General features: G+C 41.9%; 1 protein-coding gene across 1 annotated transcript; it reads right to left on the bottom strand.

The window, feature by feature from the left end:
• Positions 1-5,317: 5,317 nt before the first annotated feature.
• atp6ap1a (ATPase H+ transporting accessory protein 1a) lies at positions 5,318-12,213 on the bottom strand. The gene is made up of 10 exons (XM_060894880.1): positions 11,886-12,213; positions 11,173-11,299; positions 10,450-10,524; positions 9,915-10,108; positions 9,335-9,375; positions 9,031-9,116; positions 8,495-8,757; positions 8,321-8,371; positions 7,671-7,908; positions 5,318-7,135 (listed from the first exon to the last, which is right to left on the bottom strand). The coding sequence occupies exons 1-10, from the start codon at positions 12,017-12,019 to the stop codon at positions 6,926-6,928; spliced, it is 1,419 nt and encodes a 472-aa protein (XP_060750863.1). The 5' UTR covers positions 12,020-12,213; the 3' UTR covers positions 5,318-6,925.
• Between the last annotated feature and the right edge of the window lie 707 nt (positions 12,214-12,920).

Below are 12,920 nucleotides of genomic sequence, written 5' to 3'. Positions count from 1 at the left end.
TGTGTGTGTTGGTTTGTGTTGGTGTGTGATGATGTGTGATGATGTGTGATGGTGTGTGATGGTGTGTGATGTGTGTGTTAGTGTTTGATGATGTGTGTTGGTGTGTGTTGATGTGTGTTGATGTGTGATGGTGTGTGATGGTGTGTGATGTGTGTGTTAGTGTGTGATGATGTGTGTTGGTGTGTGATGATGTGTGTTAGTGTGTGATGATGTGTGTTGGTGTGTGATGGTGTGTGATGATGTGTGATGTGTGTGTTGGTGTGTGATGGTGTGTGATGATGTGTGATGTGTGTGTTGGTTTGTGTTGGTGTGTGATGATGTGTGATGGTGTGTGATGTGTGTGTTAGTGTTTGATGATGTGTGTTGGTGTGTGTTGATGTGTGATGTGTGTGTTGATGTGTGATGATGTGTGATGGTGTGTGATGTGTGTGTTAGTGTGTGATGATGTGTGTTGGTGTGTGATGTGTGTTAGTGTGTGATGATGTGTGATGGTGTGTGATGGTGTGTGATGGTGTGTGATGTGTGTGTTAGTGTTTGATGATGTGTGTTGGTGTGTGTTGATGTGTGATGTGTGTGTTGATGTGTGATGATGTGTGATGATGTGTGATTGTGTGTGATGTGTGTGTTAGTGTGTGATGATGTGTGTTGGTGTGTGATGATGTGTGTTAGTGTGTGATGATGTGTGATGATGTGTGTTGGTGTGTGATGGTGTGTGATGATGTGTGATGTGTGTGTTGGTGTGTGATGGTGTGTGATGGTGTGTGATGTGTGTGTTGGTTTGTGTTGGTGTGTGATGATGTGTGTTAGTGTGTGATGATGTGTGATGATGTGTGTTGGTGTGTGATGGTGTGTGATGATGTGTGGTGTGTGTTGGTGTGTGATGGTGTGTGATGGTGTGTGATGTGTGTGTTGGTTTGTGTTGGTGTGTGATGATGTGTGATGATGTGTGATGGTGTGTGATGGTGTGTGATGTGTGTGTTAGTGTTTGATGATGTGTGTTGGTGTGTGTTGATGTGTGATGTGTGTGTTGATGTGTGATGATGTGTGATGATGTGTGATGATGTGTGATGGTGTGTGATGTGTGTGTTAGTGTGTGATGATGTGTGTTGCTGTGTGATGATGTGTGTTAGTGTGTGATGATGTGTGATGGTGTGTGATGGTGTGTGATGTGTGTGTTAGTGTTTGATGATGTGTGTTGGTGTGTGTTGATGTGTGATGTGTGTGTTGATGTGTGATGATGTGTGATGATGTGTGATGGTGTGTGATGTGTGTGTTAGTGTGTGATGATGTGTGTTAGTGTGTGATGATGTGTGTTAGTGTGTGATGATGTGTGATGTGTGTGTTGGTGTGTGATGGTGTGTGATGGTGTGTGATGATGTGTGATGTGTGTGTTGGTGTGTGATATTGTGTGATGGTGTGTGATGTGTGTGTTGGTTTGTGTTGGTGTGTGATGATGTGTGTTAGTGTGTGATGATGTGTGATGATGTGTGTTGGTGTGTGATGGTGTGTGATGATGTGTGATGTGTGTGTTGGTGTGTGATGGTGTGTGATGTGTGTGTTGGTTTGTGTTGGTGTGTGATGATGTGTGATGATGTGTGATGGTGTGTGATGGTGTGTGATGTGTGTGTTAGTGTTTGATGATGTGTGTTGGTGTGTGATGATGTGTGTTAGTGTGTGATGATGTGTGATGGTGTGTGATGGTGTGTGATGTGTGTGTTAGTGTTTGATGATGTGTGTTGGTGTGTGATGGTGTGTGATGTGTGTGTCGGTTTGTGTTGGTGTGTGATGATGTGTGATGATGTGTGATGGTGTGTGATGTGTGTGTTAGTGTTTGATGATGTGTGTTGATGTGTGTTAGTGTGTGATGATGTGTGATGATGTGTGTTGGTGTGTGATGGTGTGTGATGTGTGTGTTGATGTGTGATGATGTGTGATGATGTGTGATGGTGTGTGATGTGTGTGTTAGTGTGTGATGATGTGTGTTGGTGTGTGATGATGTGTGTTAGTGTGTGATGATGTGTGATGGTGTGTGATGGTGTGTGATGTGTGTGTTAGTGTTTGATGATGTGTGTTGGTGTGTGATGGTGTGTGATGGTGTGTGATGTGTGTGTCGGTTTGTGTTGGTGTGTGATGATGTGTGATGATGTGTGATGGTGTGTGATGTGTGTGTTAGTGTTTGATGATGTGTGTTAGTGTGTGATGATGTGTGATGATGTGTGTTGGTGTGTGATGGTGTGTGATGATGTGTGATGTGTGTGTTGGTGTGTGATGGTGTGTGATGGTGTGTGATGATGTGTGTTAGTGTGTGATGATGTGTGTTAGTGTGTGATGATGTGTGTTAGTGTGTGATGATGTGTGATGTGTGTTGGTGTGTGATGGTGTGTGATGATGTGTGATGTGTGTGTTGGTGTGTGATGGTGTGTGATGGTGTGTGATGTGTGTGTTGGTTTGTGTTGGTGTGTGATGATGTGTGTTGGTGTGTGATGATGTGTGATGATGTGTGATGGTGTGTGATGTGTGTGTTAGTGTTTGATGATGTGTGTTGGTGTGTGTTGATGTGTGATGTGTGTGTTGATGTGTGATGATGTGTGATGTGTGTGTTGGTGTGTGATGGTGTGTGTTGGTGTGTGATGGTGTGTGATGTGTGTGTTAGTGTGTGATGATGTGTGTTGGTGTGTGATGATGTGTGTGATGATGTGTGATGTGTGTGTTGGTGTGTGATGGTGTGTGATGGTGCGTGATGATGTGTGATGGTGTGTGATGGTGTGTGATATGTGTGTTAGTGTGTGATGATGTGTGTTGGTGTGTGATGATGTGTTTTGGTGTGTGATGTGTGTGTTGGTGTGTGATGGTGTGTGATGGTGTGTGATGTGTGTTGGTGTGTGATGTGTGTGTTGGTGTGTGATGGTGTGTGTTGGTGTGTGATGGTGTGTGATGTGTGTGTTGGTGTGTGATGGTGTGTGATGGTGTGTGATGATGTGTGATGATGCGTGATGATGTGTGATGGTGTGTGATGGTGTGTGATGTGTGTGTTAGTGTGTGATGATGTGTGTTGGTGTGTGATGATGTGTTTTGGTGTGTGATGTGTGTGTTGGTGTGTGATGGTGTGTGATGTGTGTGTGATGTGTGTTGGTGTGTGATGATGTGTGATGTGTGTGTGATGTGTGATGGTGTGTGATGTGTGTGTGTGATGTGTGTGTGTGATGTGTGTGTGATGAAAACCTGCATATATTAATATTGTGTTGAGTTTTTAACACAATTAACAGAATCCTTTTTTTACAGAACGGTGCTAATTATTCTGGAGTGTCATGAATTGATCCTGGTTGTTGATCCTCAGCTTTTCTCACATCATTAAACCTGTTTGTGTTTGGACTTAAACAGCCTGCAGCTTTAACAGATGGCATCTTCACCCTCCTGCTCATTTCTCCACACGTTTCTGTCACACTCACGACCCACTAAACTGCTGAAATACCTTCAGTGACGGTTTGAGAAATAAATCCATTTCAGCTGAGATCAGATGGATTGTGGAAGTGACAAATAACACTGGAATTTGAAAATTCTTTGAATAATATTATTATTATTGTTACAGGTTGTTAACCTTCCCTTCTGGTCTTCAGTCCACATCTGTCTGATCTGAGTGAGTGTGTGTCCACTGTGTGCTCAGATTCCTGTTCCTGTCATCAGGAGAGGAACCTGAGGTGGTCTTCTGCTCTTGTAGCTCATCTGTGTTCTGAGATGATTTTCTGCTCCAGTCGTACAGAGTCATTTATCTGAGTTACTGTCACTTCTTAGTTACAAAGAACAAAATGAGTAAACGTGTAAATCACAGAATTGAGTCTGATCATTCTTCACACTTTACTAATGTGAACTTTTATTCCATGTTTTTAGCTCTTGTGCTAAACTGCTTTTCTTCCTTGTCTTATTTCTTTAAACGCTCTTAATTCTCTTTCTTTGTTCTTCTCCAGCTCTGTGATGTTTTCAGCTTTAGACCTCAGGATTTTCAGGCTGCTTCAGTGTTTTAGGGATCAGTTTTATACATTAGACACTCAAAAACTAAACAAATGAATTAGAGCTGGTCAAAGGGGGTGTAAACTTTTGATCATGTTAATAACAGCGACTGTGATATTTCAGCTGGAACTGGAGTTAATCTGAAAGAAAAACACTGAAAAAACTGAGAACACATTCATCTGTAACTGTAACTGAGGGGGCACAAACTTTTACATTACACTCAGACTGTGTGTTGATTATGAAGTGTAAAGTAATCAACTGGATTAAATCTCCTTTCAGTTGTTTTCTGAATGAGCCTCACGTCCTGACTGCGTTAAACACGTGTGACCCGAACCAGCATCTGATTGGCTGTGGGTTCCTTAGCAACCAGAGAGAGCGAGAGAGAGAGAGAGAGCGAGGGAGAGAGAGAGAGAGAGAGGGGGGCGAGAGAGAGAGAGAGAGAGGGCGAGAGAGAGAGAGAGCGAGAGAGAGAGAGAGAGAGGGCGAGAGAGAGCGAGTGGGAAAGAGAGAGGGGGGGGGAGAGAGAGAGAGAGAGAGAGAGAGAGAGAGAGAGAGAGAGAGAGAGAGAGAGAGAGAGAGAGAGAGAGAGAGGGCGAGAGAGAGCGAGTGGGAAAGAGAGAGAGAGAGAGAGAGAGAGAGAGAGAGAGAGAGAGAGAGAGAGAGAGAAAGAGAGAGATAGAGAGAGAGGGGGGGAGAAAGAGAGAGAGACAGAGAGAGGAAAGAAAGAGAGAGAGAGACAGAGAGATGAAAGAAGAAAGAGACAGAGAGAAAGAGTGAGAGAGAGAGAGAGAGAGAGAGAGAGAGAGAGAGAGAGAGAGAGAGAGAGAGAGAGAGAGGAAATCAGTAAAACAGCTGAAAGAACAACAGCTGTATTTAAACTCAACCTCAGGATTTCTGACTCCCTTTAAACAAATAAATGTAAAATGTAATAAACAAAAACAGATTTTATATTTTTCAGATTTATTTACATTTTTATCTTGAAATAAATTGTCACTTCTACTAAACATTACACACAATTATAACACAAAGTCAGATTTTCTACATAAACACTAATAAACAATGTGGATATGATTCATTTTGTCTTTTATAAATAATAGAATATTAATAATTATGTTAATGAGATTCTTTATTTATTTGATTATAATGAAATATAAATGATGTATGAGCTGTAATGAGCATAAAGTCAGTGAGAAGTTTAAATGGAGATCATTTCTCACTACGGTGTTAATATTTATATCAAAGACAAATAACTTTGTTGTAAATGTCACGTTATTTAATGAATGTTTTAGCGTCAATAACAAACCAGATGTTTATTTTATATCCATTTATTTCACATTGTAATGATTCACAATGAAGTATTTAGTGTTATTTTACACACACATCTGTCCTGTACATCCCACAGTCCACGTCACCTGAAACCTCCATTTATCATCATTTATCTCCTTAATGTAAACCTCCTTCATATCTCAAATGACATTAATAATGAGATGAAGAATAAATGATTCACAGCAAAAACTGTCCGACATTCGCTGCATTTTGTTTCCTTCTGCAGTAAATAAATAAAGAATAAAGTCTAAAGTTTGTCCCTTTTCCCTTTAATGATACCGTGATGAGATGAATTTATTCCACACAACAGGATCTTTATGTTAAGCATTAACGTGTACATCGGTTTAATTCCCCGAGTGTTTACAGCTTAAACAACACACAATATCTTTAATCCTGTTAATACACACTCCACAAAACACAACGACAACAACAACACACTCGTGTTACAAATAAATAAGTTCATCTAGCTACTCGACTGCAATCATGTCATATTATATTACGTACACTTATAATATAAACAACCTGTTTCTATTTAAATAAATATCATCATCTTGACCAAAATGTAGACAGATATCTCAGATTCTCAGAGCTTAGAGACGGTGCATTAATCAATGAAATAAAACACACCCTCTTTTAGTCATTTATGTTTCAACATCTGACCTCTAGTGGCAGAACCGGTAATTACGTCTGTGTATTACTAGTTATTAACACTACACAACTAAGACACTCCATTGTGTGAATGAAGTCAATCCACTGAGGAAGGTTCAGTGCTCTGGAGATGAGAGGCTAATGTCGCTAACCATTTAGCATCAAACCGATCACTCTGTATACACAAATATATGTATATACTCATAAAACACCAGAGAATTTAAATATATTAGAAACCAAATCACTTTAAATATACACTCTTCAGACACTAGGCCACGCCCCCTGCCTCAGTCTGACCCTAGTGTGGGGTGACACACGCTTAATCTGGAGCTCTTACACTGCTGTTAAATTACTGTTAGACAAAACAAACAAACATCTGACACCAAACACGTCTGAACACGTCGCCGCTGATGACATTTGGGAATAAAGGGACATGAGCAACGTTCTGAGCAAACTCATGAGTCTCTTCACATTAACTTTGACCACTAACGCAAACAAAATTCTTATAAGAAAGCATAACAATCTAATGCACACACACACACACGCACACACACGCACACACACACGCACACATGCACACACACTCAGAGGAAGAAAGTGGAATGATTTACTTATATTGCACTGATGAAATGAAAGGGTCAGAATAGAGAGAGGGCGGGGCTTGTTAAAAAGTCTGTGTGATTGACAAGGCAGGGATTGTCACTTGGTCTGCGGAATTGACAGGGGCGGGGCTTAATACTCTGCCTGGGAGATAGAGGGGGTGTGGCTTGTCAATTTGTTTGGGGTGGGGAGGGGCGGGGGTTAATACTCTGCCTGGGAGATAGAGGGGGTGTGGCTTGTCAATTTGTCTGGGGGTGGGGAGGGGCGGGGCTTGTTACTCTACCTGGGAGATGGAGGGGCGTGGCTTGTCAATTTGTCTGGTAGTGGAGAGGGGCGGGGCTTGTTACTCTGTCTGTGGGACAGAGATAGCAGGGCCTTTGGGGTCGTCGAAGCGGTCCATGGTGTGCAGCTGCATGATCATGTGAAGGCCATAGGTGAGGAGCAGAACCATGAGTGCCGACGTCAGCAGTCCCATCCAGATCCCCGGGGTGAAGAAGCCGGCGCAGTCGCTGGCGTAAGAGAACTCCTTCCCTGTAACATTAAAGCCCTGAATCTGTCCGAGAAACAAAACATGGGAGAGATGAGCAACTGATGTCCCTCTGCAGAACTTTCACACCCTTACAGCATCGACTGTGAAATATGACTCTGTGTTCAGTACATTAGGAAAAGTGCTAATTAACAAGTGGTGTGTGTTAATTCTGTAAAACCCAAGAGGACATGAGCAGTGACAAAAAACAATGACAGACATTTTACTGAGTAAACTGTGTTTAAAGAAAACAGACAGCGATTAAAGATCCTTTCTTCATGATAATTAATACAGAGTGGTGGAGTAAACAAAAATATAAATAAATATCATAAATATAATACCAACAACATGAGACATTTCAGAAAAGTAATTTTTGATGTAATTTTTCAGAATGTTATGCAGACTGTATTAAAATTAATAAAAATTTCCTCAAAAAGAAGTTTTATATAACATTTACAAAAAAGGAGAAGATTTTAAACCTGTCAGCTTTGTTACTTTATTTTCTTTTTTGTTTATTTACTTTAAAGCACATTAGGAAGCTCGGCAGCCATTCTGACTGTACCTGAAAGTCGTTGAAGGCGATCCTCCAGTCGTTGGCGTTGTCCTTGGCTGAGTGAGGTGTGAGCTGTGGGTAGCGGAAGCTGGTGACAGAGTGGCAGCGGTACGAGTACTCAGCTGGAGCGTAGATTCCACGGCTGGCATTAAACGAAGCGGTTTTGCCATCATACTGCAGCTGAACCCGATCCATGGTGAACCAGCGGCGTGCGGAAACCTTATAGTGCCTCTGAGTCATCACAAAGCTGCAGAGAACACCACAAAATCATCCGCTACACTGAACAACACTCACCTTACTGATAAAAAGTCGTTATTTAATAAAGTCACTCTTAATTACAAATATTCCGATGTTCTAATACAATGTTCTCCAAAAGTCTGAACTGTTTTTGTTCTTAGGCAACCGTTAATATATTATCACATGTTTACACACAGCACTGTTGAGTTCTGGGCTCTGATTGGTGTAGATCAGGTTTACATTAAATGTACTGACTCCTAATCGTTACCATAGTAACAGCTCGTTCGGAGAGCGTAAATAAGAATGTAATGAACGTCGTGATAGTAACAGTAACTTTTAGAATGGACATGAACCCCAGTTCATGAGTAGTGTACATATCTGAGGTGCCAATACTTTAGGGAATGTTCATGATCAGTACTTACATGAGTTTAAAAGAGCGGTAGCTTAACACGTTTTCATAACTGAGGACGAGCCTATAAACAAAACAAGCACGTGTTTCAGATCAGGGCTGAAATTTGATCACATTGGTGAATAAAAACGTATTTGCTGATTTCACTCTGTAAGGTTCAACCTTCACCTCCTCTTCTGGAGCTCACCTGGAGTATGTGGCATTACAGGAAGATCCCTCCAGCTCAGGAGAAACCCCCTCTCCAAAGGTTTTAGGGCTGAGGTTGTGTCTCTCCCACTTTCCTGAGCGATATTCACTCACAGTTAGGTTCTTGGCCCACAGCAGGATGCAGGTAGATCCACGCTCCTTAAACTCCACAGGAGCATAAGGAGCAGGAGAGTTCTCACGCCTGGACTGCAGCAGAGAGCGAGCTCCAACAGAACGCACCTCCGGAAAAGCCTCCTCCAACACCTCAGTCAGGAAAGAAGAGAATATATGTGCTGAATGTAGGATAAATAATACATGATATAATACAATATTACAGTTACATGAGAAAGAGGTTTGGAAAACAAAATAGAAAAAAAAGTCTTTAGTGATATATTCATATTTAAAACAATAAATAATAGATAATAATAATACATACAGCAACAATGATTATAAAAAATATATAAAGAAATATTTTATAATAATATTATAGTAACATTACACATTACTGAGACAGTGTGAGATGTTAAGTGTTCTTACCCGTGAGGGACGGAGGGCGGTGTAAATAGCTGTGTAAGGGATAGATTGACTACCCATAATTCTCAGCACCTGACCGATCACCTCATCTGAAACACACATATCGAATATCGAGTTTTATATTTCACTCCTCAATGCTGTGTGTAATGTGTGTGTGTGTTTGTGTATGAGTGAGAGAGAGAGAGAGAGAGAGAGAGAGAGAGAGAGAGAGAGAGAGACAGAGAGAGAGAGAGAGAGAGAGAGAGAGAAAGAGAGAGAGAAAGAGAGAGAGAGAGAGAGAGAGAGAGAGAGAGCAACAAAGACTCACCGTTGCCACTGAGTACCTCTTTAACAGACATCATATCAGCCCTGATAGAGAGAGAGAGAAAGAGAGAGAGAAAGAGAGAGAGAGAAAGAGAGAAAGAGAGAGAGAGAGAGAGAGAGAGAAAGAGAGAGAGAGAGAGAGAGAGAGAGATGATTGTTGTAATGGTTATTCATGGTAATTTTAAAGGTGCAGTGTAGTATCAGGTGGAATATACGGTGGAGTTTAGTACGTAGTTAAGTGTGTGGTACACTGGAGTAAGGTGTGCTGCATGGTGTGGAATCTATCATGAATTAAGTTTAGATGAGTGGAGTTACAGTGGGGGAGTACAGTGGGGGAGGAGTATGGTGGGGGGGAGTATGGTGGGGGAATACAGTGGGGGGAGGAGTACAGTGGGGGAGTACAGTGGGGGGAGTATAGCAGGAGGTACAGTGGGGGGTATAGTGGGGGAATGCAGTACAGTGGGTGGAGTATAGTGGGGGGGTACAGTGAGCAGTGAGGGGAGTACAGTGGGGGGAGTAGTACAGTGGGGAGTACAGTGGGGGAGTGCAGTTGGGGGGGGGGGGTGTTACAGTGAGGTGTTCACCCAGAGGAGCTGTATGGGAGACTGAAGATGAGCAGAGCAGGGACAGAGGCATTGAGTCTCAGCTGAGCGAGTGTGTCAGGGTCCATGTAGAGCGGTGCGGTGTTCAGCTCCTCCTGCAGTAGTGTGGGGAGGGAGGCGCTGGCCAAGGACAACACTGACGGGAGGAGCAGAGACGAGGAGGACTGTAGCATTGACTAGAAAATAAAAACAAAATTAGGACACAGAAAGAACCACTGTGTAATAACTGGGCCTTCAGTTAAGGCTTTAGATAAGAAGTCACTCTAATCTCACACACAATGAGTGATTCCTCTAAATTAATATCATCTTATGGTCAATAATGTAACTGAACGACTGGGAAAATGTTTGTCTCTGTTATTCCACAAGCATGTGACTCATCCATACAGAGCTCAGATCTCGTACACAATCCTAGTTTAGTCTTTTTCATTAAGTGGAAAATTCAGGGGGGTAAAAACTTTTACAAACCCCTGTAGGGCAAAACCATAAATAAAGACAGATAACACTGCTCATTACTCACCTCCAGATTGGGAAAGGCACTGCCCTGTTTGTTCCCAAACACACCGGCGTACTTGGTAAAGTCATCAACACTTAACTAAGAGAGAAAGAAATATACTCATCATCCAATCTAATCTATTCTAATCTAATCTAATCTAATCTAATAGGACTAAAGGAGAGGAAAAGCACAACATCTTACTCTACTACCAGTATCTGTCACTTTAAACTGTGATTAGGTGTTAATTACTTTCTAAGTCATGAACCTTCATAGTAATCTTCTCTGAATGTGGAGTTTATTATTACATTATTCCAAAACTCACTTTTTATTTAAATCTGGAGTTTTACTGCCACTTGTTTTTCAACAGCATACAAACATCACTGCTGTACAATAAAACTAGTGTCCTTGATCCTCAGAACCAGAACTCTACTCGTTACTCATTCCTCAAGGCCTTTGGGTGTGTTTTAGGAAGTTAAAGTCTTCTGCAGTAATTGATTGCTGGTCATACGCTGAAGCAGGCAAGATGGAATAATGAAGAAGACATTAGGGGTTTGGGGAATAACCTCAGAACACAAGTAGACTATGTGAAATGCAGAAACTGAGTGGTTGCTCATGCTGGTGGTGATTAAAACACCCAAGTGAGACAATCCTCATCAGCATGAGCATGAACCCAAAAATATTAACACTAAAAGTCTCTCTCTCTGTGTCTCTCTCTACACATGACTGAGATGTGAGTACAACACAGACCTTGTCCTGAAAAAATAACAGGACGTTGTGAGGTGCAGATCTGAATGCAGTGTTCAGGTAATACTGGAGCTTCTGCCCTGTTACGGTGTGACCTGCAGCCAGGTCACTCTGGGGTGGCAATGAAAATCTGGAGGAAATAAAATTCATATTACATGTACATGACATTTTGTTATACATTATACTGTATAAACATTATATAAATATAAAAATATTATAAATACAAATAAATAAATAAATACACACACACTAAGGTTATAATTTAAATGCAATTTAATTTAATCATTTAATTGTAGTAAAGTAGCTTGATACAGTTACAGTCATAAAATTATTATAGTATGTTAAAATGAAGTTATTATTATCGTGAAACCGTGACTTCGATCGAATCAAACGGTATCGAATGAACAGAGCCGCTGCAGCACTGGACAGCGACCACAGACCAGCGGTGCAGTGAATCAGATCATTACTGACTACTGAAACCACTGACTACTGAAACCACTGACTACTGAAACCACTGACTACTGAAACCACTGACTACTGAAACCACTGACTACTGACACTAAGCTATCTAGAGTCCACGGCGCTGACGGTGAGGTGGCTAATAAAAGTGAGCTAAATGAGCGCTAAGCTAACGACACTGTACACGATGAGGAGCTTCCTGAGGTAACTGCTAGCGAAAACACGATAAATAATTACTGAGCAAAGCTAAACGTTACCCATCACTGGTCCACATCAGCAGAGGAACTTGTTCTGTGCATTCTCCAACCGCGAAAACAGCGAGCAGAGCAGCCAGGAGCATCACGGCGGATTGGACACTCAGCATCCTCACGGACGCCATGTTCAGCTTCATCACCGGCTCCAGATGACGTCACGACCCCCCTGTGTCCCGGATATCCGGTCACTTCGGTTTAATTTGGCGCATCATAAAAATGTACTGAAATGTTCTGATGTGTAGAATAATAATAATCGCGTTAAACACATTTATATTCTAACACTCAGAAAGATAAAGCTCAGTGTTTTAGCATCTGGTCTTGTTTACGTGTTATTTTATATTACAGTCGTGCTTATATTTATATTAATATTATTTTTATACGTCACGTTTTATACGTCGAGAAAGAAAGGGAGAAGGAGAGAGAGATGGAGAGAGAGAAAAAGAGACAGACAGAGAGAGAGGAGAGAAAGAGAGAGGGAGAGAGAGAAAAAAGAGAGACAGAGAGAGAGAGAGAGAGAGAGAGAGAGAAAGAGACAGACAGAGAGAGAGGAGAGAAAGAGAGAGAGGGAGAGAAAGAGAGGAGAAAGAGGGAGAGAGACAAAGAGACAGACAGAGAGGGAGAGAGAGAGAGAGAAAAAAGAGAGACAGAGAGAGAGAGAGAGAAAAAGAGACAGAGAGAGAGAGACAGACAGAGAGGGAAAGAAGGAGAGAGAGAGGGAGAGAGACAGACAGAGAGAGGGAGAGAAGAGAGAGAGAAAAAAAAGAGAGACAGAGAGAGAGAGAAAGAGACAGACAGAGAGAGAGAAAAGAGAGAGAGAGACAGAGAGAGAGAGGAGAAAGAGGGAGAGAGACAAAGAGACAGACAGAGAGGGAGAGAAAGAGGGAGAGAGAGAGGGAGAGAAGAGAGAGAGAGAAAGAGACAGACAGAGAGGGAGAGGAGAGAGAGAGACAGACAGAGAGGGAAAGAAGGAGAGAGGGAGAGAGACAGACAGAGAGAGAAAAAGAGACAGACAGAGAGGAGAGAAAGAGAGAGACAGAG

Source organism: Tachysurus vachellii, chromosome 19 (assembly GCF_030014155.1).
Source record: "Tachysurus vachellii isolate PV-2020 chromosome 19, HZAU_Pvac_v1, whole genome shotgun sequence".
Lineage (NCBI taxonomy): Eukaryota > Metazoa > Chordata > Actinopteri > Siluriformes > Bagridae > Tachysurus > Tachysurus vachellii.
The sequence above is the reverse complement of the archived record's forward strand: the minus strand, read 5'-3'. Positions and strand labels throughout refer to the sequence as shown.